This window comes from Heteronotia binoei, chromosome 9 (genome assembly GCF_032191835.1).
Source record: "Heteronotia binoei isolate CCM8104 ecotype False Entrance Well chromosome 9, APGP_CSIRO_Hbin_v1, whole genome shotgun sequence".
Taxonomy (NCBI): domain Eukaryota; kingdom Metazoa; phylum Chordata; class Lepidosauria; order Squamata; family Gekkonidae; genus Heteronotia; species Heteronotia binoei.
In genome coordinates, this window is record NC_083231.1 from 61,961,611 (window position 1) to 61,988,013 (window position 26,403).

At 39.6% G+C, this 26,403-nt stretch overlaps 1 protein-coding gene across 2 annotated transcripts in view; it reads right to left on the minus strand.

The window, feature by feature from the left end:
* Positions 1-2,737: 2,737 nt before the first annotated feature.
* The window catches only part of GAB1 (GRB2 associated binding protein 1), a 112,159-nt gene continuing 88,493 nt past the window's right edge, over positions 2,738-26,403 (minus strand). Inside the window, exons 3-11 of one of the 2 annotated variants that reach the window (XM_060246708.1) lie at positions 25,582-25,795; positions 22,840-23,441; positions 20,673-20,758; positions 19,802-20,096; positions 9,292-9,381; positions 6,574-6,667; positions 4,707-4,830; positions 4,138-4,260; positions 2,738-3,012 (exon numbers count right to left, since the gene is read on the minus strand). In XM_060246708.1, coding sequence (XP_060102691.1) covers positions 2,854-3,012; positions 4,138-4,260; positions 4,707-4,830; positions 6,574-6,667; positions 9,292-9,381; positions 19,802-20,096; positions 20,673-20,758; positions 22,840-23,441; positions 25,582-25,795 — 1,787 coding nt within the window. In that variant the 3' untranslated portion in view covers positions 2,738-2,853. The remainder of the gene's footprint in view (positions 3,013-4,137; positions 4,261-4,706; positions 4,831-6,573; positions 6,668-9,291; positions 9,382-19,801; positions 20,097-20,672; positions 20,759-22,839; positions 23,442-25,581; positions 25,796-26,403) is intronic. The other variant, XM_060246709.1, reaches the window with a different exon arrangement.

Below are 26,403 nucleotides of genomic sequence, written 5' to 3' on the forward strand. Positions count from 1 at the left end.
CACCATCACAGACTTTTAAAGCTCCCAAGCCACTCAACTCTTATGCGAACTGGAATAGTCCCTTTAACCTCCAACTATATAGTTTTTGAGATAGCCAAAAGCTTCAAAATGCCAAATGCAGTCCTCTAAATGATAAATCAATCCATTTCTAAGGCAAACAAACCACTCTTTATCTTTCCCGGCAATGAACAGTCGACCTGAAGCATTTGTTTCATATGTTGGTTTCTTCCCAGTCAGGATAGGATAATATCCCAGACCCCATGAGAGTTGAGTGGCTTGGAAGCTTTAGAAGACTGTTGAATGATGGTGATTACATAAAGAAACTATTAAGCTCAAAATTTTGGTTTTGCACTCTGGTAAATATTGTATGTTTGATAAACAAGATTTAATATTGATAAAATCATTATTAAATGTTTGTAATAATATTGGTATTTCATTAATACTGTTAGTTATAGTGACTGCAATAGCATTGGGCTTTCTAGTTCGCAGCTAGTTTTTGCAGTCTCTCCCATAGAGTTTCAAAGCAAAGCAAGGTTAGTGCTTGGATGGGAGACTACCAAGGAAATCTGAGGCTGCTATGCAGAGGAAGGCAATGGCAATCCACTTCTGCTCATCTCTTACCTTGAAAACCCCATGGTCCAAGGGTTGCCATCAGCTGGCTGCAACTTGATGACACATATTATCATTGTTGTTGTTGCCATTGTTTCATTTCATCTTTTTAGATAGTACACGACCTCCTAGCCTGTCCTGTTAACATACGTACAGCTGACTGGAACATTACATCAGCACTACCTCCTGGACTCCTCTAGATTTCTACAACAAACAAACTTGGGGATTTTCCACCATGCCCTGGAAACAGCATTCTTGCTTCTCTTCCATTCCCCACCCCTTGGCAGCTCTACCTATTCTTTTTTGTTTTCTGAATTACATTTTCAATTGAACGAAGAGTCTTGGGGAACTCTGAAAACTCACAACATTGTGACAAGCAGTTAAAAGGAAATAGAACATTGCTATTTTTTAATTCTTTTTCTACCAAACCCAACCTATTATATTTGCCTGAAGGTTCATGATTTAACAATTTGGGCAATGCATTGCTGTTTTGTAATTTAAATCAATAGCTTGCACACACCAACAACAGAACAATTTTTTGAATTTATTTAAAATTCACCTCAAATGTAATGTGTTAAGTTTTTTTTTTAAAAAAATTCACAACATTTCTAATTTAAAAAGAAATCTTGTTAAGAACAAAGACAATTTACATACTGTAGAATGTGGGGATGGTAAATTAGGCACAGTATTAAGGCCAACATTCATTAAAACAATATTAACATATTTCTATGCTCATTCAATATTTAGGAGGTATGGATGTGAAAAAAATTACTTAAATTTATCTGCATCAGAATGTATGAGTAGATTTTCCATCGTGTTGTGATTAATGCATTAAGTCACTTGTGTACTTTAAAAACTCCATTATTTTCACAGAGCTAAATTAGGATTCTAATTCAGGCAAAGCTGCTATTTGAAGAAGGGGTAGTGAATGAATATATCAAAGTACACAACATGAAATCTGTACCTGGGGAAAGGGCATCTTTAAAAATAAACACAATAACTTTGATATAGCATATCTTTCTGGGTTTTTTTTAAAAAAAACACCAAAACAAAATGATAAAAGATATCAATTGCATAGGAATTTAAATATAAGGCCAAGCAGGAGACTAGGCATAATAAAGATCATAAAAAGAGCACTAGGGTGTCAAGATGAAAGTAGTTCCATTGGAATTGCAATCTAAATTTTAAAAAATCACAGTATGCTCTAGTACTACAGACAGTGAATGTCAAACTGTCTAATTAATTTTCATACTAAAAACCAATACTGAAGTTTGGTAGAAGTAGAAAACTAAAAGTTCATTGTTTAAACCTGAAAAGTGTATAGCACCACAGTGCTAGGTACGTACCTGATGTTAAGAGATTCTACCTTCTGCAAATAATGTAAAAGTTACCACTTGCCAATAAAACAAAGTTGGAGTCCAGTGGGCACAGCTGCTTCAGACTAACACAGCTCCCACCTGAACCAATAACTTGCCAATAACTGTAAGATCACTCATTACTGCACACCATTGGAGGATTGCAGGCTTACTTGGTGTTTAATTCTTCAGTGAAAAGATTCCACCCTGCAGAATCTTCTGTCACTGAACAATGAACACTGTCATCAATGAAAATAGAACAAAAGCTCTTCTACTACTTGCTATTGCATAAGGGTAGATTCTAAAACCAATAATGTTTATTATTACTGACTCATAGCACTTTCTGTTAAGAAGGTAACCTGTAGACTTCCAAGTATTCTTTGCATGTATTAAATATAAACAAACACATTTAACAAATCATCTCCTGACAGTTCAAGTAGATTAAATTGTTAAACTATTTCTAATTATTTTGAGCTATTAAAATTAACTTCAAACTTTAATTTGTATTATACAAGTAGCTTACTTCCTAGAATGGTATAGTATATAGTAGTGTCAAATAAAAAGATGTTAAAGTATATAAACTGGGGAAAGCTGAACCAGCATTTTAACAGGAAAAGTGCATAAACATATTAATGCTACAAATGTATTAACTTGAGGCCAAAACATCTTTTGGGACTTAAGCATTACTATTGTATACATAATTTTACATCTTTTGAATCACCCAGATGCTACAGGTTACAGGGTCATGTCATAATTTCATCTTGATTCACGTGTATTTTTGAAAATGTATTCATTCAAGAATTGTCCAGTGCTGTTTTGTCGATTCATGGTGTCACTACAGCTGTTTTACAAACATTTAAGGAGGATGAATAGAAGACAGAGGGGGTTTTTATTTTACACTTTTTGTTGGTGTTTCAGATTCTGTAGATTGCCTTCCATCAGTCCAAGCTTCCCGTGTGCTCTTCAGTGCTAGTGTTTTTTGTTGGTCAACTACAACATAATCAACTCTTTCATCAGCCACACTGTTGCCTGAACCACTGTTCTTTGTCTGGAGAACAAAATAAATAAGGAAAGAAAGGAGGCGATAAGCTAATACAAGTTTATGGGTGTGATTCAACATCCCTTCCCTTGTGCAAGTTAATTTCTGCAAATTCTGCCCCCCAATTACAGGCCTTGCTATATTCCAGAAGGGCATTCTAAGAATCAGGGGAGATGGAAAAGATCTTTTCCAGCAACAAAGCTATGCTCATAGTTACTGTACTTCCCATGAAACAGAGAGACAACTGTGTTAGCAAATATTTCTATTTCTATGTTATTTTAATAAACATGGTACTATCTATGTTATCTACCCTCAAAAACAATACAACATAGAAAAGTAAGAAGTCCTAAGCTTAGCAATCATTTTAAATAATGTTTGCAAAGTTTAACTGGTACATGAATCAATAATTACTTGGTAGCAACCATTTTTAATTCACTAAGGCTCAGAATAAAGGGCATATTTCTTCACTTTTAAGGTTATTTTCATTCTGATATGAAGGGAAATATGGATTGAAAAGGAAAATATGAAACAAGGCATTTTCTCTTAATGATTGCTAGCATTGTAAGCCCAATTATAAACCCTGCTTCTGAATAGTTTAGGATGGCAACTAAACCCTACTGTGGCATGAGGGAAGATATGCTATTGCCAAGCCACATCAGTACTGTACTGGTTTAACCCTGACACCAGTGTAGATATGGGTAGCAACAGGGACATACTGGGGATAATGCAGGACATAACTGGCATCCTAACCTCAGCTGTGTCATATAGTTACTGAACCTTCCACATGCAAACTGCATGTCCATGGTGGACTGAATAGAACTATTTGTTTTTTACAATACTTTGAGAATTCCATGGATGCTGTTATTGTATAAACTATCAGATGATATTCCAACAACTTGGCAATGCTGTCATTCTTCTGGTTTTAAACAACACAAGAAAAACACACAAAACTATTAAGATAATTTTAGTTCCTCAATTAGCCTCAATTTTCCTTGACAAAAGGATTAATTGCAATCCACATCTCCCCTTCCCTCAAAGACACTCATTATCACCTAAGAAAAGATGTCACCTGCTTTAGCAACCTAGCTTGTTCAGCAGGAGTTCCACATGTGGATCATAACTAATTTTGTTTACCTTGCGAGGTGGGGTAGATTTTCCAGAATCTAGGTCCAGGTCTAAATACTCCACTTGTTTATCACCTTTAGGTTTCACCATAGGACTGCTTCCTCCATCAAGACTACTACTGCCAAACAAAACCTGAAGTTGAAATGAAAACAATTAAATGAGCAAATGTGATGATTATAGGAATGTAATTGGAAACTGATGATACCAATATATAATTTTTGTCTCTGAAGACCACATCATTCATAATCAGCTCTGGCTTTTAAATGATGTTAACGTTAGGATACAGCATCAGGAATGAGGAAACCTGACATCCAATTTGATCCTTGTGTCACAAAATCAAAATAATATAGAAGGAAGTATACCATTCACTTGAAGCATGCAACACATATCTCAGTGATTCTCAGTTATACATTTTCTTTTTTATTTTGTAAGGTTGTAAAAAACAAGTTCAACATATGGAAAACATTTACAATTAACCCCTCATTATTGAGAAAATTAAGCACCAGCCCATATTATACAGCTAAAAAATACAAAATAAGAAATGCTTTCACATGAAAGTGAAGATATAATCTACATACTGGGTCATCACTGGACTGGTTTGGATTCATAGGTACATAATTCTCTTCACTGTCATGCGAGTCACTACTGGACGTTGTGCTGTGAACTGAATCAGGTCGGGAAGACAAAGGAAACCTGGAGGAACTAATTGACAGGAATTCTTTTTTAAAAGCCTAGATTTTATGCTTCTGACAGACAAATATTAAGTATTTCAAAACAATGACACATTAATTTACATTGTCTTATGATACATTAAATCCAAAGCATACTTCCTTGGAGTCTCATGGATTTCAACTAAGTTGGACTTGCTTCTGATTCAGTATTCTTTTTATAATAAAAGCCCTTTAATGGTGGCAAAACAGCACCCTGATCTGTTGGGACAGTGCTGCATCAACCTTTGGCCTGTCAAACCATCAGTCAATAGTACTTGCATGCCATTGGTTGAGTCCACTCCTCTCTCCCACCTGAATGGCTGTCAGTAAACGGCAACCAATCTTGGTTCTGGCAGTTTCTGGCTCTCCCTGCTCTCCCATTGGTTGAGCCACCTGTCACGCTGCTTTGCAGAGGAAAGAAACAAAGTCTTCTCTCAACTGGTTGAGGGAGAGGGGAGGAGAGAAAGAGTCAGAGAAAGCCTTGCCTCAATTAGCTAAGGGAGGAGGAAGGAAAAAGCCAGAGAAAGTCTTCCCTTGATTGGCTGAGGGCTCTTCCCTATCCCCCTCTGGAAGGGAAACAGCCAGAGACAGGGTGGGTGGGGGCGACATGGTGTCCTGTAGCAGCAGACTAGAAAGAGATATAGAGAGGTAAAGCAAGAGGAATAAAGAGACTGAAGTCCTGTGCTTAAGACCAATAACATTGTCAGAGAGGGAGTGTTGGTCTGAAAGGTATCACTAAAGGCCTCTGAGGGAGAACTCATTGTGGTCAGTCCTTACTAGGGCTGCCAGTTCCAGGTTGGTGAGAAATTCCTGGAGATTTTGCTGTGGACTTTGAGGAAGGCACAAAAGTTAGGGCTTCAGAGCAGGGTCAGCCGGACCCAGGCTCTTGCTGTGGAAGCTGACTGGGTGATTTTGGACCAGTCACACACTTTCACCCTAACATTCCTCATAGGGTTGTTGTGCAGATCAAAGGGAGGAGAGAAGAATGGTGTCAGCTGGTTTAGTTCCCCCCCCCCCCATTTTAGAGAAAGATTGTCCTTTTCCTATGTAGAGGCTACAGAGAGGGGAGAGGCAATGAAAAGCTGAAGTTAGAGGGGAAGATAAAGGGAAAGAGATAAGGTTGGCAACTCCAGGTTAGGAAATTCCTGGAGATTTAAGTGGTAGAGCCTGGAGAAGTTTGGGTTAGAGGAGGGGTGGGCCTTTAAAGAGCTACAATGCATACATTCCAACCTCCAAACCAGCCATTTCCTCCTGGGGAACCACTGTTTCCAATTCTCCAGGTAAGGGCTGGAGATCACTCAGAATTACAACTGCTCTCCATATGGCTGAGATCAGCTCCTCTCGAGGTGGGAGGGAGTGAATGCCTTCACTTGGGTGGGTGGGAAGACAGCAAGGGTGGGGGGGACACTTGCACAAAGCCTCTTTCTAGAGCCTGTTTCATTTCTCTCCACAACAGGCCTTATTGCTAGTTTGTTTATAAAATGTATATACTGCTTCTTCAGACACCTGCTCAAAAAGGTTCACAAAATAAAACAAGATAAATTTAAGAAAATAAAATTATTAAAATTAGCAAAACATTAAAAACCTGGCCGACAAAAAAACTCACGTCATAAAAAATAATAGAAACTCAGCATGCACAAATTCAGTCTGAAATAGTACAATGCACAATTTCTATTACACATGCCTATTTCATATTTAAATGAAATACTATATTTAGTCTAAATGCATGACTTACTCTCGTGTAAAAGTCCTAGTGATGGGAGATCTTACAGGAGCTGGCAATTCTTCCCATTCAGGTAGAGGTTTTATTTCCAGAGGTGCTGGTTTCACTGCATAAGGAAATAAACAAGTTTGAATTTTGAAGGAAAACTGAGTTTCTCTAATTAGATAGCCACTGAGAAAATATTTCACAAAGGAAATATTAAAAAAAACAAATATATTTTATTTCTCAAAAATATTTTAGTATTATATATTTTGGATTTAATATTTGAAAGTTCTGAAAGAAGGCAGTTAAATACAACTGTGCACTATATAGTCTCAAAAATTGTTTTTAGGTTCTTTTGATGGAGTCCATGACATACTGAATTAACTAGCGTTATGGCGGAATTGCTTGTTTTGTAGCTCAGCTGTGCTCTCTCCAGAACACAGTAAGAAGAAAAAAAGATTGAATTGCACCAACAGCAGTTCTTCAGATCTGCCTCCTCTTCTAAACACCTCAGGGTTTCAGCATCTGCCTGCACATGTGAAAGAGCTGTATGTGTCTAGCAGGTACCATATTGTTAAATGTATCAAACGTCCTCTGTCTAAGCAGCTGTACTAGTTTTTGGGGTACTTCTCCATCTGCATGGAGAACATGAAACCAGTCTCTGCCACAAGTCATTTCAGTTCATACATGCCAAACCATGCATTGGAATTACATGACCAAGCCTCAGACATGCATACTCCTCTGACCCCCACCCCCTCCTATCCAATTTGTTACTTTACTTTATTGCATAGCAAAGCACAGTTTACATCCAAATAATCAGACTAAGTTTTGTGTTTGTCTTTCAAGCTAGGATTGCAACCTATGGTTAAATATGACTTGTAATCCTGGTTGGTACAGAAAATTCGCACTATAATTTCTGGTCTAGATGCAATAGCAAACTACAGTTTGTTTGTTCAATCTAAAGGTGGAACATATCTAACTGAACCAGAGTGCAAGAGGAGGAATGTGGGAGTACAAGGCTTAATCATGTACCACGTGTGATTTAACAGTTCTCAACTGGATCTGTTTGTTAGGAAAATATCATGAGACCACTGTCAGTGTAAAGGCAATACCTTAATTTCAGTTAGGTTATAAAATACATGATAATCTGAGCTGTAATTACAATCTGAGCCATGATTACAAATATAACAATGATTTAACCCCTAACTGGATCTCAGTACTAAATGAGTGGAGTTAGAAAATTTCCAGTAATTAATCCCCATTAAAATTAATAGAAATTATGCTATTTAAGGAATCTCTGAGCACAAAGCTATACCATAACATTACTCAGTGGCTTTTTTTGTTTTGTTTTTTTAAAAGCATGCAGACTTTAACACCAACTAAAACAGAACTGGTGTATTAGCAAGGGTAGCCTATTTCTGAAGAAGAAGAAAACCCAAACCCTAGACCAGCAATTTAAGAAGCTGGTCACATAACACTGACTCATTTTTACACAGGTTTGTTTTAAAAGTGCCTTCAAGAATCTAGAAACTTTCCTAAGAATAAGAAAAAAAAATCTTACATAAATGCATGTAGCATCCTAAGGAGACTGTACTACTTGAGAAGTGTTTGTTGCTTTCAGGACAATCCTAAAAACATTCTCTTGGGAGCAAGCGCCATCGAATAAACCTGAGTAGGATTCTGAGCAGGCTACTAGGCAGATCTTCTAAGTTTACAAACATTTTAAATAATCCACATGTATGTGTTGTATTTATTAGACTTTTTCTGCCTTTCCTCCAAAGAGTTCAATGTGGTGCATCCCCTCCACCCCATTCTATCCTTACAACCCTGAAACAGATTACCTTGAAAGATGGTGACTGGTCAAAGGTAATCTAGTAAACTACATAGCAGAGTGGGGAAACTGAAAGTGCTCAGGTAAAGATCAGGGTAAAATATTTTATAATTACTTTGTTGCACTTTAAACAACTCTCAAAAAGCTGTGAGCATTTTCTGAGAGTCCAAACTGAAAGCCAGTTTGGTATAGTGGTTAAGTGTGCAGACTCTTATCTGGGAGAACTGGGTTTGATTCCCCACTCCTCCACTTGCACCTGCTGGAATGACCTTGGGTGAGCCATAGCTATCGCAGGACTTGTCCTTGAAAGGGTAGCTGCTGTGAGAGTCCTCTCAGCCCCACCCACCTCACAGGGTGTCTGTTGTGGGGGAAGAAGACATAGGAGATTGTAAGCCGCTCTGAGTCTCTGATTCAGGGAGAAGGGCGGGGTATAATCTGCAATTCTTCTTCTTCTTAATAAGACATGAAAATACTCCACATTAGCCCTTCAGGCCATGACGGCAAGCTATATAAGCACAGTTTTCTGTGGCAGTGAAGCAGACTGTATCCTTGTCAACTTTTCAATGCTGTTCCAGATGTGGATATAGTAATACCACTTCCAGAGACAGATCTCTCCCTTGCTGAGCAAGACAAATTTCCTGTGTCTGGGAGTCCTTCACATTAGAAGATGTTAGTTAAAATAACCTAAAGGAAGGTAAAAGTCATTTAAATATGAACAGTTACACAAACAAATCATGAATTGAGAAAAGCTACTTTAACATATATCACATTCTATTATGTTTTTCTGCCATGAGGATGCCTTTGCTCAAGCAGGAAATATTTTGGCTAACATGCTAATGATGATGTTTTACAAGAGTTTTGCTTTTAGAAAATATTTTCACAGTGCTCACGAGATCATGCAGTGCCAGAGTACATACCCTTTCTTCTTGTAGTAAAGTCACCTATGGTTTGTGAATCTGTTCGCTCTAAACCATGTGGTTTAGGTCTTAAAATTTTAGGGCTCTGACCTAATTGGTAAAAAGAAGAGTCTCTCTTAATAAAATGATATTTTAAAAATAATAATAATAACGGGAAAAAATGGAACCCTATCAACAAGTTGCCAAGCCCCTAGCAAAAAGATGAAGCAAAAGCAAGCAACTGGTGGGAAGAGTTCCACAGCGTGGCTAAGAGCTCATGCAAGGGCATAAGCACTGTGCTCAGAAAGCATGCAGGGAAGCTGCCTAAAGGAAACAACATATAGAACAAGTAGAATGGCAATAATAAAATGATATGTTATTTCATATAAATCTTGTTAATGACAGTATTTACAATGGGATTCTGCAGGAGGTCCCAAACTGCTGGAACCTTGAAAAGTCAAACTACCACGCTGGATACATCTATCACTGTTAACTACTGCAATCCTAAACAGAACTAGATCATTTTAAGTCTACTGAATTAGCTGAAAAGGATGCAAGTCTGCTTAGGAACTGCATGTCTGTCAAAACAAGAAAACCACATGCAGCACTGTTCCCCTCCCCTTTCAGCAAACACCTGCCCAGGAACATCATCTTTAAGGAGGAAAGATGCCCCAAGATTTCCTGACAAAAGATCATATTATGTATGATGGGCATGGAGGTATCACCTTTGCCCAGACTGTATGGGTCCCATACTTGACTACCTACACTCAAGCAACAGGGAGTATAGGATAGCAGGAGGCCCTATAACTGGGCTTCCTTGCAGTTTTATAGGGAATGCCTGCCCACTGTTCTTGAGCCAATTGAGAAAATGCTCACAGCTTTTTGAGAGTGCTTTCAATGTGAATATAGGACAAAGTTGTGCTGCAAATATCATTAGAGAAGGGCTGAATTGCCAAAATAACTGAATTTGCATGATCCTCAATTATAAGCAAAATAAATGTTTATTTCACTTTTGACTGTATTCAACTTTAAAACATAGTCATTTTTAATTTATCTGTCCAAGTGTTATGCTTATTTTTTCTTTGTGAATCTTTTCCTTTATTTGTTTTAATTTAAGTTACTTGCACTCTGACTTTGTAGCACAGGGTGGATTCATAACATCCTAATATGCAGAGCTGAGATCTACAAGCTATTTCTTGTGACAGAGATGTATTGTCTGGGCAACCGTTTGCCTTTGGGGATGAGCACCATGTAGCTCTCACCACTGCACTGTTGGAGAAAAAACAGCCACGTGGATTGACCCAGGGATCATGATCACATTCAGCAAAGTTAATCTAAAAGTATAGCTGAAGATGTTCCTTCCTATAACAGCCAATGGAACCTCATGGGCTTCTAATCTTCCAAACTGCAGGCCATTAGCATGCTAAACTTAAGAGATGTTTTCAAATATTAGAAATCATCTACACTGAACAAACTCAGAGGTGGGAGAGCATGAAAATGACATTTAGATGATCATACATGATGGTCACACATGCGTTATCCCTACATGTGTGGGTAGTGAAAGGCATGTTTGCAATGGGTGTGATAGAAAGCCCTTGGGAAATGCAATGTACATGTGCATGTGTTGCTTACAGAGATTAGCTGCCATCCATTATTTTCAGTGATGACTTGGCAACTGGGATTAAAAGGACCAACAATATTCCCAAATTTAGCATACTTCTTTCCCCAGAAAAGCAAATGACACTCATTATCATATACAGGGAAAGCAAAAGAAGAATTCTGGGAGTTCAGAGTTCCACTAAAACTGTCTTCTAACTCTGATAACCATGGAGCAAGCTTTGCCAATTTACAGCAGTCCCAGACTGCAGTTCATCTACCTTGACCCACAGGATTCAGTGAAAAGCAGAGAGTTGAGACTCTTCCTGTCTGTTACAACCTCACCCCGTGGTGGTCTCTGCTCTGTTTTTTAATTGGTGCTATCATATGGGCATTGTGCACAAACTGATCCTGGGCTATATCTCGCAATCTCTTTGTGCAAGGTTCAAAACAATTTCTCATGTCCCGCTTCCCCCTACCAATCCCTTCCAACCACAATTCCTGGAGTTGTTGGAGCCATGAGGATCAGGAGACCATGTTGAGAGGACAAGAGAGAAAAACAGTGATTCCATTCTCAGTGTAGTTCCCCAACACATGTAGCTAGTAGTGAACATGGGTTCTGCAATGCTAAGATTCAGGTTTCCCAGGGCCAGAAGGGACTGCTGGGAAAAGGGAATGCAGGAAAAATTTGCAGTTGTCAGCATCATTGACTGATAGGGTCAAACTCATCATAATTTAACTACTGAATACATTTTCCAAGTCAAAATACATAGGGCTGGTTCCTAAGACTCCCCACCCCATCCCTACCTTTGTCAAAGTAAGCTGTAGGATCTAATACATACAATTCACCAGCATACAATGGGCTGGATCCAACCCACTTTTCTCCTAACTGAAACAGGAGGCTATGTTGGGGTCATGGTTCCTTCTAGCCTGCCCAGCGGAGCAGCGAGGGGGATCTCATCCCTGTGGCAACTAGACATTTTGACTGAATGAAATTCCCTTTTTGTGTTGCCAATTTGTGCTTATTTCCATTCCTTCATCTGAACGCACACTCACAAACAACATCACTTATGCACATTCTCTGTTCTTTTCTTGTATAAATTAGGTGACATCTCACTGAACAGCAGCTGAACCAAGTGGCTTGGATCCTATGAACAAGTCCAGTGTGGGCTTTTGATGGTCCCTGCTACAGAATGAACTTCCTCTCCTACTAAAACTTCTGTTTGTAAAGATTAATGGTTTTCAATGGGCCCTTGCATAAGCAGAAGTTTTAGCGGAAGAGGAACTGTACTCCACAACAGAGATACCTATTGCTACAGTGTCAGACTAGTCTCTACCAGTGTTCCCTCTAAGCACCACAATGCTGTGAGCAGAAATTCTATCCTGTGATAGAATTGGAGGGTGATAAAAAGCAGACTGCTGTCGTAGGTGTGAAGTGCCATAAATCTAGGTAACATTCTGGCTTTGTTTTTTGAATAGAGGGCATGGTTTCTCAAGAGGTTAAAACATCCATTATAGTTTGCCATTAGAAAAAAAGGAATACATTAAAATACAGTGGAGGATGGGTTAGTATATGTAGTAAGTCTGATCTTTGCAAGAGATATGCCACAGCGCTGCTTCTGCTTAGAAATTTTTAAATATAAAAAGTATGCTATGTTTTATTATATCAAGTTTTTCTTTTCTCTTTTTATCACTATAAGAACATAAGAGAAGCCATGTTGGAGCAGGCCAATGGACCATCTAGTCCAACATTCTGTACCACACAATGGCCAAAACCCAGGTGCCATAAGGAGGTCCATCAGCAGAGCCAGAACTCCAGAAGTCCTCCCAGTGGCGTAGGGAGGGGGGGCGGGAAGGGCGGGTCGCCCCAGGTCTGGGGGTCCCCGCATTGGCAAGGGGGGCCCCCAAACAATGGCCGTGTTGGTGTTGCTGCGCTGCGAGGAGGGGAGAAAAAGAATGGAGGCGCCCGACAGCGAGGGGGAGCGTGCGCGCACGGCGGAGGAAGGGGGTGTGGCGGGGAGGGGCGCGCGCGCGCACGTCGGGGCTCCTCGTTCCCTTCCCTTCCCCCCTCCCCCTTTTTTCCCCCCTCTCTCTCACGCAAGCGGCTGAAAGGCGCGTCGCTTTTTCTCCTCCCTCGCTCCCTCGCCTCAGAAGGCGCGCGTGTGCACCAGCCTCCTTCTCGGGCATCTCCCGCGGCGGGGGGAGGGAGTGGACGGCGACAGCAAGGGGGTGCACACGGCGCAGGAACTTGGAAGGGGGTGTGGTGGGGAGGGGCATGCGGGCGCACGTCGGGGCTCCTCGTTCCCTTCCCTTCCCCCCCTCCCCCTTTTTCCCCCCTTTCTCTCACGCAAGCGGGTGTGAGGATAAATTGGAGGGGAGGAGAATAATATAAGCCCCTTCAGGTCCCCACTGGGGAGAAAGGCAAGATACAAACAAAGGTTGAAAATAATAATAAAGAACAGGCAGCTTTTCTACAGCTCTAAGACACCCTAAATGTCTAAATGAATCATGTCCCCTCCCTTTAAACAATTAGGCTGGAAAGTCAAAGTTTTGAGAGCCTATCCTAAGGGCAATATGCATGAGAAAGGAGCAGGGTTTGAATGCTGCCACAGAGCTTCCCTTTCTGATTTTCTATGTGGTCAAGGTTTATCTTGCACTGTCCAGTCTGCTAATTAAGATCCTCTGCCCAAACCCTGCTCTATCCTCACCTGCAGAGGTGAAGTGGGTGGCCAACTAGAGACAGGGTTGTCTTAGTAGTGGCTCCTCCCGTTTGGAATTCCCTCCGACTTGGAACACCCTTGATAGTTTAAGGATGGAAAGGCTCTAAATGAGATGCTGACAGAAAAAGAAGCCAAGGCCATCACACGATCTACCTACTGTGTTATCTTGTTTTCCTCCAAGGAGCTCAGGACAGATTGCATTGGTCTTCTTTGGAATGCAGCCTCTCAGCAACCCTCTGAAGGAGGCTAGACTGAGCGAGTATATTTGGCCCAAGGTTACATAGTGACCTTGATGGCAGAGGAAGGATTTGAATCAGAGTCTTCCTAAACCTTTGCAATGGCAAACCACCCCGTAAAAAAAGTCTGCCGTGAAAACGTTGTGAAAGCAACGTCACCCCAGAGTCGGAAACGACTGGTGCTTGCACAGGGGACCTTTCCTTTTCCTTCCTAAACCTAGTCTGAAACTCTAATCCCTACACTACACTGGTTCTTAAAAGCTTGTTGCAGAATGCCTGCATTAACTGACTACAGAAGGCTGTTACCACCAGAATTAGTTCTTGAAGGAGTTTAAGACATTGACCAAGGCTCTCACATGTCATGCTCTGTAGCTCTTCAGCAATGGGAAGGAAGGAAGGAAGGAAGGAAGGAAGGAAGGAAGGAAGGAAGGAAGGAAGGAAGGAAGGAAGGAAGGAAGGAAGGAAGGAAGGAAGGAAGGAAGGAAGGAAGGAAGGAAGGAAGGAAGGAAGGAAGGAAGGAAGGAAGGAAGGAAGGAAGGCAAATCGATGGAGAGAGGGAGGGAGAAGTGGAAAGAAAGCAACTTTCACTTTGGATGAATTCTCCCAAGTCCAAGCTGCCTGCTGGCTTGGCTTGGAGATGTGATTTAAAGAGACAAATGCCTTCTCCAAGCCAGCCAATAGGTCAGTGGGGGCTTTGAGAGCCACACAATATGTGTGAATGAGACACTGTATGCCATCTTGGGGGGGGGGGGTGCCGCCCCCAAAGTGACACCACTTCCTGTCCCCCCCCACAAGTGGTGGCCATTTTGGGGAAGTTACATCACTTCCTGTTTCCAGCAGGGATCCCTCGCAAGTGGTGGCCATCTTGCGGAAGTGACATCACCGGAAGTGACATCATATCCTGTTTCTGGAGGCGTGCACACACATAGGGGGGCCCACATAAATCTTGGGCCCCGGGCCCCCAAAGCCCTAGCTACGCCACTGAGTCCTCCCACTGTTGCCCCGCCCACAAGCATACCGAGCATCATTGCCCCAGGCATAGTGTTCCCTCTATACCTTGTGGCTAACAGCCACAGATGGACCTCTGTTCCATATGTTTATTCAATCCCATCCTGAAGCTGTCCATAAGAACATAACATAACTATATATTATTTTTTGTAACAGTCATTACTTCTGTCTTGACTACTGCTACAAATTATTATTATTTAGGGGAGGGGCCACGGCTGACTGGCAGAGCATCTGCTTGGCATGCAGAAGGTCCCAGGTTCAATCCCTGACATCTTCAGTTAAAAGGATGTGAAAGACCTCAGCCTAAGACCCTGGAGAAACACTGCTGGTCTGATTAGACAATTCTGAGTTTGATTTGATGGGTTAAGCGTCTGATTCAATGTAAGGCAGCTTCACGTGTTAATGTGCATTTATGCATCATACAGAAATGAAAACAGGGTTGGAATAAATGGCTCCCTTCTGCCAAGTTAAAGCTCATGACTCCTTTCTATCCAAAGACTTAGCAGAAAGGAGTCACTGGATCACCAGGATAGACAACAGCATACATGTTCTAGTACAGTAAAGTACAGTCCTCTACTGAATTCCAAGAATAGTATAACCATGTAAGATGTAAGATCATGTAAGATCAAGGAAAAGGGGAACTGACCCCCTAAATCTAAGAGGTGAGCAAAGGAATCAAGCACAGACTGTGAATCATGGGGACTGTGGTATTTTATCAAGCTTCCCAGGCTTGTAAATTCAACCCACTTGTCCACTATAATCCAATAAATTTCAAAACTGTCATCCTTGCTTACAAGTCCATGACAATGTTCCATTTTGATTGCTGTCTTTTGACTGGCATTATCACACACACAGCACTAACCTTATGGTACAGAGTTGTTTTCAGTTAATAATAATTGCTTTCAGTTGCTAATAATTATTAGGCTTCATTCTGAATGTTCAGTGTTTTATGGGATGTGGGATGCTACAGACTTGCAGTTGGAAGAGGCCGTGGGGAGACAATTGTGATCTGGTCTCCCTGAGCAACACTGATAGGCACCAACAGAAAAGAGACTTGACCTTGGCTACACTGGTCTGAGGGGAAACTGTATGTCATTCCAAAGAAATTTCAAAAGACTTTTAGTGGGCATGGGAAAGTACATAGCCATTGCCCTCTCCTCTATAATAGTGGGTAATTTTCGATTGTGCCCCAATCTGGCAAGACCTGGACTGGTAAATCACTTGGCATGTATTGTTTGCTTAAGTATCATCATTAAACTTCTTTTGATCCCACTGAAGAAGTCTCTTGACTGAACCTGGGCAAAATCTTACAATGAAGGAGGAACAGAAAATAAAATTAAGGATGAATAAAGTGATATTCTCTTATTTAAATTTAAATTAATCAGATCATGTTTCTTATACAGAAAGTATAATATCCTTTACATCGATGAAAATTCCTCCTTTAAAAACAATTTATACATAGTGTATTCCACCACTTAGTCTGGGCTTATCATTGACAATGAAATGTCAAATGGATGTGAAATGGAATACAGTAGTGCTTGAAACTTAAGGCTTTTGACATTTTTTTTTAAAAAACCAAGAGACTCCCTGATCACATTTTATCCCTGACAAATACTCCAACGACCTCTAATTCAGCACTTACAACATGGCATTCCCATTCCCACAGAAAGGGATGGAGAAAAATGAGATCCATACTGCATTAAATAATAGGGTAGTGCAGAAAAGGATATACTTGCTGTTCTTTGACAAGTCTAATAGCTTTTAAGGACACAGAAAAAGTGGCAACCCACAATAAAAATACTGGAAGCTTGGCCATTCCAAGATGCTATATTCCACAATGGAATTCTGCACTAACTTTAGTTTCTGAACTCTTCCAACACACCCTCAAGTAGAGCACACTGTAATAATCGAGTCTAGATGTAACTAAGGTATGGATCACTGTGACTAGATTTGACTGAATGAGGAACAGGTACACACTAGCTAAAGGTGGGCAAAAGCACTAAAGGTGGGCAAAAGTCGCAGCACTGCTGCAGCAACCTGGTTTTCAAAGGTGACTGCTCTATCAAGCAACACTCTCATGCTGCAAACCTCGCTTTCCAAAGGCAGTATAATCCCATCCAAGACAGGAGAAATCTGAAGTCCCTGGTCTGCCTTTCAATTAACCCAGAGAAACCTCTGTCTTGTTAGGACTAAACTTCAGGTTGAACACCCTAATCTAGCCCATTACTGACTGCAAGCACTGGTTCAGAACATCAACCACCTCAGAATTAGGTAGAAAGGTAGAGCTGGGTATTATCTTCATAGTAATGACACTGCAGCCCATACCTCCTGATGATCTCTCACAGCAGCTTCATATAGATATTAAATAACATGGGGGATAAAACTGAGCCCTGTGGAACTCCATAGGTCACCAGCCATAGTGAAGTAAAGGAATTCCCCCAACACCGCCTATAGAGACTGACCCCCTCCCCTGATAAGACTTGAACCACCGTAATATGGTGCCCCTTAGTTTTGGCATGGAGAGGTGGCTCAGCAGGATACTATGGTCAATAGTATCAAAGGCTGCTAAGATATCCAGCAGAACTAGCAGGGTTGCATTCCCCTTTCTTGTTCTCAATAGAGGTCATTAGCCAAGGCAACCAAAGCAGTCTCTGTTCCAAATCACAGCCTAAAGCCAGATAGATTTGAGTCCAGAAAATCACTCCAGTTCTTTCTTCCGTTCACACTTATTTTCCTTCCTAAATGGTACACACATCTCAATCCACCCATACAATTATGTAGGTTTCTCTGCTAGAAAGCCTTTCTTGCTTATTTAAAATTATCCTGATAGTATAAAAACAAAATCACACAAATGCCACAGAAAAGAAAGAAAGATTGTGTTTAATTTGAACCTATAATGAAAATGACATGTGGATTTGAAAAAAAATTGATCTCATTTCCAATTGAAGAAGCCTCATCATCTGTGTAATATGTGCAAAGTATCAGACATTTGGGACTAGGATGACCTTGCCTAAATACCTAATACTTAGGCAGGTCATTTTTATACAATTTTGTAGATTTTTTTTAAATTAAGTAATATATAAGTAGTGTATATATATATATATATATATATATATATATATATATATATATATATATATATATATATATATATATATATATTAAATTAAGTAATATATATATATATGTGGCTGGAACCTGTGACTCCATCCTACTGGGAGGACTCCTTCTATTGCACAAAGGGCTCCTTTCCCTCAGATCCCTCCAACAGAAGATGCCTTACTTGCCAACAGGGAACCACTGGATCCAAAACAGACAAATAAAGTATTTGTTCTGTCTCTAGGAAGATGCCATTAATTAAACATGAGATTTACAATGGTGCTTATAATTTACCACCGTATGTGAAATGTTATATACTTACCCTGAACAAACCCAGTATAACATCCCTAATATAGTCATACAGCTAGGTATCAAAGGCAAATTTAAAAACTAGTTCTGAAGGAAAGTTATCTGCCATCAATTGCTCCTTAAGCAAAATGCAATGTGTGTTCATACACAGATACCTGTGTGTTTGGACAGTTGTTCAATATTATTATAACTAGCTGACTTTTCTCCATTAGTCCTTTTTTTCAGAAGTGTAAAGCTCTATCAAATTTTCTTGTTTTCTTAAATGATTCACAATCATTTCCTTTCTGTTTAAAAAACTCTGGACCATAGGGAATACATATTCCAATGTGTGGATATGGCTTTTAAATCACTGATGGTCACCTCATCTCCACATTGGCCAGCAGAATTTACTTTATATTGATCATAGGCGCAAACTACTTTAGGACTACTGAAGGGCAGTACTATAAACCACAAAATCCTCTTTGAGATCCTTCCTCTCACTGAAAATTCTGAGAACAATTCTTTTACCACAAGAGGAAAAGTTTTTCATGCTATATCAATAATAATGTACCACAGCCTAAAAGAATCAAATGTGTCTTGATTTATATGAATACCACACAGTTGTGCTGACAGAAGACAATGATAATTTCAAAGTGAATCTCAGTTTGCTAGCAATGCTGCCTCCAGTGTACCATCACCATAACATGCAAGCTTTGAAAGGTTAGAGCAGCAAAAAGCATAATTACCACAAACACACAAAAATCAATATACAATATTCCTAAAAGCAATATTGAAATTACATCCATTTCCAAAAATATGCAAGACATTCAAATATTTGGATTCAAAAACAACCCAAAGAAAAGTTTACTGAATATATTGTTCACTATTCATTACACTGACCCATGCTGTCAGCTCATGCAGCCTCTATAGAGACTTACAAGGCTTTCAAAAATTAATAGATGCTCTCCCTCATTTATGTAAATAGTTTTGAACTGTGAGAGAGAAACATGGCATTGTAATGGCAAATACCCATGCACAGATAATCCAATTTAACAGTGCAGACTACTAGAGTGTTAGGTTGGTAGACTTTTGAATAATAGGTTCTTTTACAGCAAATAACCAAGAATGTAAAACTGATATTCATGTTTCTCTTTACTACTTATTAAGGTTTTTAACTAATGCGATATTTAGAGCAACAGCATCTGCCAAAATAACAATGCAAACAAATTGTTAAAATGTTGGCTATAATTCATTCAGACCACATATACACTGTATTGTACTTTCACTAGTCTTTAAAAAATTGCTAAAATGTTAAAATAGTTTGGTCCATATTCTGTACAAAAATTTAGTTTACAGTCCCTGATTAATTCACAGTTGTTTTCCCTAAGAAAGGCAGTAGAATGTAAATTCTTGATTGAAAAAAAATTCATATGGCAACAATCTTCATAGCTTTTAGATAACTATACTTTTATTTTCCACATCTAATATTTATATTGCTGTCTTGTTTTCTAACCAGATTTTTTTTCTGTGATAGAAACCCCGCCCCACAAAATACCTTGTGATCAGCTGATAGCTTGCACTTACCTTTCCTGTCTGGCTTGAGGTTCCTATCCACTGGTGGAGGTTCACATTCTGCAACAGGGACTGGTCTTCTAGGAGGGGTCTTTGGACTGGACCTAAACCCCATGTGTGCTGGTGGAGGCACTTGCATTCCAAACAGTGAAAAGTCAAAGGTGCTTGGGGTCATGGGCATATAGTTCATTTCTTGGATGGGTTCAGTAAAACTACTAGAATGCTGCCGAGGGGGGGAGTTTGGGTTCATGGGGACATAATTTTCATCCAGTTCTTCACTTGAAACACTTCCCACAGTCACAGTTTTCTAGAAACAAAAGACGTTTAAAAGCAAGAAAAATAAATAACATCCCAATCAAGAGAGAAACTTTGTTTTAATACCAAAACACTGAATCAACAGCAAAACATTTGTACAATTCTTTCCTCTTTGAACAGATTCAGGCCATGGGTGTAATCTATTTGGTGGTTGGAATTCAACCAAGCCAGTATACAGTACACTCAACCTGAACAGCCAGGATCCCTTTATATCCTCCTCCTTTTACTTCTTTTGTAACTGACTTGCACCAGTTGTACACTTTATAGCATTCTGGATGATGCAACAGAAACTTGGCAACCTTCTCTTTTCTCAAGCCTACCCCCACTACTAAACCCATACGCAGGAGGATTTAGCTTGCTTTCCCCACCCATTTGTTGTCACCCTATTATGGAAAATAATAAACTAGCCCACATCACATAAGACCAAGCACTGTATGCAAAAGATATTTCATAGCATCTATCCTTGTTCCATAGCAGAGAATACATAGAAGTATGAATGTTTGATGTGTCATTTCAACATCAGAGATTGATGTGTCATTTCAACATCAGAGATCCTATCAATACTTACAAAGTGGTTATGAAAGCCTTCCAGTGAGCTTGATCTGTCATTTGGAAATGTTCGTGGAGTAAAATAGCAGTCTTGAGAACCAATGTCTAAAGGAAGTGAGAGAAAATAAACATTGTCTTCCCATCTTACACTTCAATGCATAAAAACACATGCAATGTTGTTTGACTAATCAAAGCAGGTGGAGAAATTTACACTATGCTAACTTTTCCTTGTCTGTATTTGTTTTAGCAGCTGGTGAAACTCATTCTGCTCCTGATCTTTAAAGCACAAACACAACATATCAAGAATGCAATAAAAAGACATCTCTCTGATAGCATGTCTAAAATTTCTGACAATGCTCTCGCAAAAAATTAAAGTAATGAATGGTCATACTCCTACCAACATATTACAGTGGTTTACAAACATATTTAATGACTTCCCCCTATAATTATCCAAATGATACATAAAAGTAAAATAATCATTACAAAATGATATGCATATCAGTAAATGGTGACCAAGTGTACATCTTACAAGATAACACAAGCAGACTTTTCACTTTTGCCTTTCCTTCCTCTTTGTCCTTGTCCTATTTCAAGTGCCTACCCTTTTCCTCCTTTGTTCATCCTTACTCATTCCTTTATGAGCCCTTTCTCTGTCTCCACTTTGTTCCCTTTTTCCCACTGTAATCCCCACACACCTCGCATAGTTGAATTCCAAAGCAAAAGGCATTCGTAGGGTAATACTTTATGAAGTATAATCACTGTGCATTGCTCTTTAGAATGTAAACTGGACAAGGGAAAAAAGGAAAGGTCCCCTGTGCAAGCACCAGTCGTTTCCGACTCTGGGGAGACGTTGCTTTCACAGTGTTTTCACGGCAGACTTTTTTATGGGGTGGTTTGCCATTGCCTTCCCCAGTCATCTACACTTTCCCCCCAGCAAGCTGGGTACTCATTTTACCGACCTCAGAAGGATGGAAGGCTGAGACAACCTCGAGCCGGCTACCTGAAAACCCAGCTTCCACCACGAATCGAACTCAGGTTGTGAGCAGAGCTTAGGACTGCAGTACTGCAGCTTTAACACTGTGCCACAGGGCTCTTTGGACAAAGGGAACAACAAAAATATATACAAAAAGATGTAATCTGTTTAAAGAAGTTTAGAAAGTTTATTATGAAGCACAGACAATACCTGGAATTGATTTCCATTTCCTGGTTTTTTTAAATGGCAGCCAACCACAAATGGAAATGTTAGAGACTTCAGAGTACCCAGTAATAAAGAAAACTCTCAATCAAGGCAAATTCACACTGATTTCAGCAGTCAGGATTTTTAAAATCCTGTTTGGACAAGGCAAATGCACAAAATAGCTCTATAAAGAAGCTTTTTTGTGTATAAAAAAACTAAGATAATTAATAGGGAGTAATGACAGCCATCTTGAACTGATCATGATCTATGCAAGTTCATTATTATATCATCCATTACTTTATTTTGTAATAGGAACCAGTACAGTGCTACTGTATTATTCTTGTCTATGAGTTTCCCATTTATAGATTCCTAATTCACAGCTTGTAAACCATCCCCTTTATGCAGCAACAACTTGGAAATAAAGGAAATAATCAATATTAAAAACACTGGCCCAAATGAAAGACTATTCTCCTGGAACTTTGGGCAAAAAGTCTCCTTTTTAAAATTACAGGATTTAAGGGAATGAAGGACAAAAATAGGAGCTTTATGAGCCTGTTTTGAGAGCCTCCTCTCCATTTCACTTAGGAGGGGACAACACATACCAGAAAAGGGATGGGGAGGGGAGAGAATGTTTAATTTCGCCTACAACTTGCCTACCCTGGAAAGGTCCCCACCCCACCCAGCTACTTTTATCCCTGAAATGCTGAGTCCTGTACTTAAACACTGGAAGGAGAAGGAGGGGCAGGGTGAAGTTTCAGGACAAAAGTAGCTAACAGTGGAAGAGTGAAGAACTTGTTTTTGTCTCATTCTTTCTCTGATACAAACTATCCACTAACTAGGAAACTTTGCAATGGAAAAAGGGCTATCAAAGCCATGCTATCCATGACTGAAGTGCACTGTGTAGTTGACCCCTAGACTCATTTCAAATGCAATTTATATATCCCAGTTTTTAAAATAATCTGACCCTTTTGAATAATAACATACATGGTCAAAACAAGAGAATACCAACCTTTACGAAATATGTTTAAATCCACAGTGGAAATAGTGTTGCTACGTGATGGAAGCATGCCTCCTGTAGGGATGCAATAGCTGCTGTCGGTGTCTGAGGCAGTACGGGAGATGCTACACACCTCCACAGGAGAGCGGTCGGAAGGATGATGAGGTTTTGGTGGCCGAGGTGGAGGAATATCTGGAATACTCTCTAGCTTTGAACTTTGAGCCAATGATCCTTCTGGAAAAGTTCGTGGAATCTGGTAAGTATTTCCAGGTGTTGGGGGAATGTCATAACTAATGGAGAAATGCCTCATCTGTGCATCAAGAGAAGATGTGGTAGACAGGGCACTGAAAACGTGTTGCTCTCCATCTGCATCTGTCCCAGAAGGAGATGCTTTTGGTAAAACATCCTGTGAATAACTCCTTGGCAGGTTATAAAGACTGCCATCTACTGACACTGAGGCAGCTCTTGGTGGTGGAGAGTCATACACACTCTGCTGTTGAAAAAATCCATTCACAACATGCTTGTTCAGGGATTGCACAGATGTTTTATGAGAAGGCACATTATCATTGCAGTCTGTTTCAGAAGAGGCAGTTTTTGCTGAATCAGCCTGAAATCTAATCGTGAGATGAAAAATGAATTTACTGGCATGTTCAAATTATTTCAGTGACAAATATACATTAAAAAAAAGTAAGACCAAAATCGGAAATTTCAACAGTATGTTAAAAGAACTGTGGTTTTATCAGAATTATTGCCATGCAAGTTCTGTGTATGAAGTCCTTACGCTAGAAGCAGGGAAGGAGTAGCTTCCTCCTGTCTTACAAATACCACAGTGCCATAGAAACTGCAGAGGGGGATGTCTTTCTGAGATTCACAAGCATGCGTTAATGACAGAGAAGCAATAAAAATGTAACTTCCACATCATCTTGTGACATTAAGGCAAGGCGGAATGTGCAAGTGCAGCAGAGAATGGAATTTAGCTGAATGGAAGAGGATGACTGTCTTCAGAATGAGCACTTCCAAGTTGTTTAATAGGCAACAGGTAGAAATCCAAATTAACTTCCTCTGCTACTGAGTGACTGGAGACAATTTTGAATTAAACCTTTAAAAAAAATCAGTTCTTTTAGATGGACTATTATAAATAATTGATTGTGCTTTGTTTAAGTTTGTAACAATACTATCATCAGCTGCTTCTATAGAAATAAACAAAATGAATGCAAGTCACTGTTCAAGTATTTGTTTCAAAAATTTATCTTGTGGTGCTATGAGAAGGGGAAATACCATTGATATGAGAAGACAAGAACTGGGATGCTCTCCAAATTCCATTCCATGTATCATTTCATCGCATGAGGTACCAACCTGAATTTTGGGGACTTACTATCTGAAAAACTACTATATAAAACTTGCCCCATGTCCCTGAAGTGGTAATAGAAGATTAGAAATCCTGAACTTTTAACTCAGAATGCATAGTAGTATAACCTGTTGAGTCTTTGTATCAGAGGCAGGAATTACATGACTCAGGTCTCAATGAAAAAGGGGAACTACATCATAAATGAAGTAAAATAAAATAAACTTTTGGATTCTCTTTAAGAGAGGCTACATAGCAATACTATAAACTGGACAGAGGGGGCATAGCCTAGGCACTGCAACATAAAATACCCAACCTCTTCTTTTGATTGCTTTTAAATCATAAGGCACACTCATAATTTTTTAACAAGCAGTTCCATACCTACATCTAAATATTTTCAGTAGTAATTATTTATGTTGTCTATTAAAATTCACAGCACAACGTGCAACACACAAAAAAAAATAGTTTCAAGCAAGTAACAGTTCTGGGGTTAAATTCTAATGCAGATCCCAAACAATTCTCATTACACTCACTGCAATGGAACCTTTTTACTTTCAAAATCCTCCAGCAGTAAATATTCCTCCCCTTCTTCCGAGATAAGATAAGAGCTGGTTTACAAATGCACGACAAAAATTGAGAAAGGTCAGTAAAAGTAAACTAGTGTTCTGTAATTAACAACACTTGCAAAAACCCTTTCATAAATATAATCTTCCTTGCTAATGTCAGTGATAAAAATGCCATATTAAATAGTATAAAAATATAAAGTATGTAGGTGAACTTGCATGCTACACTGGAATCTTGGCTATAAGATGGGCCACAACCCACCAAAGAATTAAAAAGGTAAAGGTAGTCCCCTGTGCAAGCACCAGTTGTTTTTGACTCTGGGGTGACATTGCTTTCACAACGTTTTCACAGCAGACTTTTTACAGCGTGGTTTGCCACTGCCTTCCCCAGTCATCTACACTTTCCCCCCAGCAAGCTGGGTACTCATTTTACTGACCTTGGAAGGATGGAAGGCTGAGTCAACCTGGAGCCAGCTACCTGAACCAGTTTCCACTGGGATCAAACTCAGGTCGTGAGCAGAGGGCTCCGACTGCAGTACTGCAGCTTTACCACTCTGCACAACGGGGCTCTTCCCACCAAAGAATTAGGTATGCTTAAACCCAGTAAGTTCTAGGGGCTTGTGCACATTTAACTGGCCATGATCTTTAAAAATAATTACAGAAGAACGAGAAAAATATAGCATCAGGCAATATTAGAAGGGCTTTCTGATAAGTAAATGATAAGTAGAATGATAAGTATCAAATACTGTTCATTGTGAGGGAGAAGAGTCCCTTTTCTGCAACCACAATAGTCTTTGGAAGTGTAGCCGTAAATGCTTTTATGCAGAACCAGTTAAAAACATTTACCTTGCTGATTCAGGCTTCTTGCTCTGACAATTAATTAGCAACAGGTAGTCTTGAGGATCTTCTTGACTGGAGACAGGCTCTAATGGTGGAATATTAATTAGCTGGTATGGAGGAGGTAAAGATGATTCTGCTTGTGCAGATGGCAGGGAAGTGTTGACAGGTAAGGGTAATTCGGTGGGGGCCTGTAGAGAACTGCCAGGTGGCTTCACAGCATCTATAAACACAAGCATACAGCAAAGTCAACCCATGCATGAAATTTTTACCTTGAGGGACCAGTTCTCCCTGTATATATCAATGTGGCCGTCACTGCCTTCCCTTGCTAGAATGTGATAGGCTGCTGGCCAGATACAGGCTTTTACAATTATTCTGGAATGGTCCTCTATGCTGACTTTCTAGAGATTCTATGAAAAGGAGTTAGGATGCTATTTGGGACCAGCTGATAAGTGGATTTGGATGAAGGCACTGAAATATTTGACAGGGCCACTGATGTGCAGGCTTTATGCTTATTTTTATTGAGATTCTTTTAGTGATATTGATTTAATTACTTTACTGTTTTATTCTGTTTTTTATACACATTGAGTTCCATTTGCATTGGGAGAAAGGCAAGCTCAAAGATATTTAGAATAAGTATATTAAAGATATAAAATTAAACAGGGATGCAAGATTTTATTTGTGGCTTCTAATTTATTTATTTCAATTTTAAAAGAGATGTATGTGTTCAGTTAAGAGTTTACAGTGGACTCTGGCAGTTTAGACAAAGCCCTGTTTTTAATTTCTTGGTGGTATGGTTGGAGCTTCCCCATTGGCAATAGGGAAACTAGT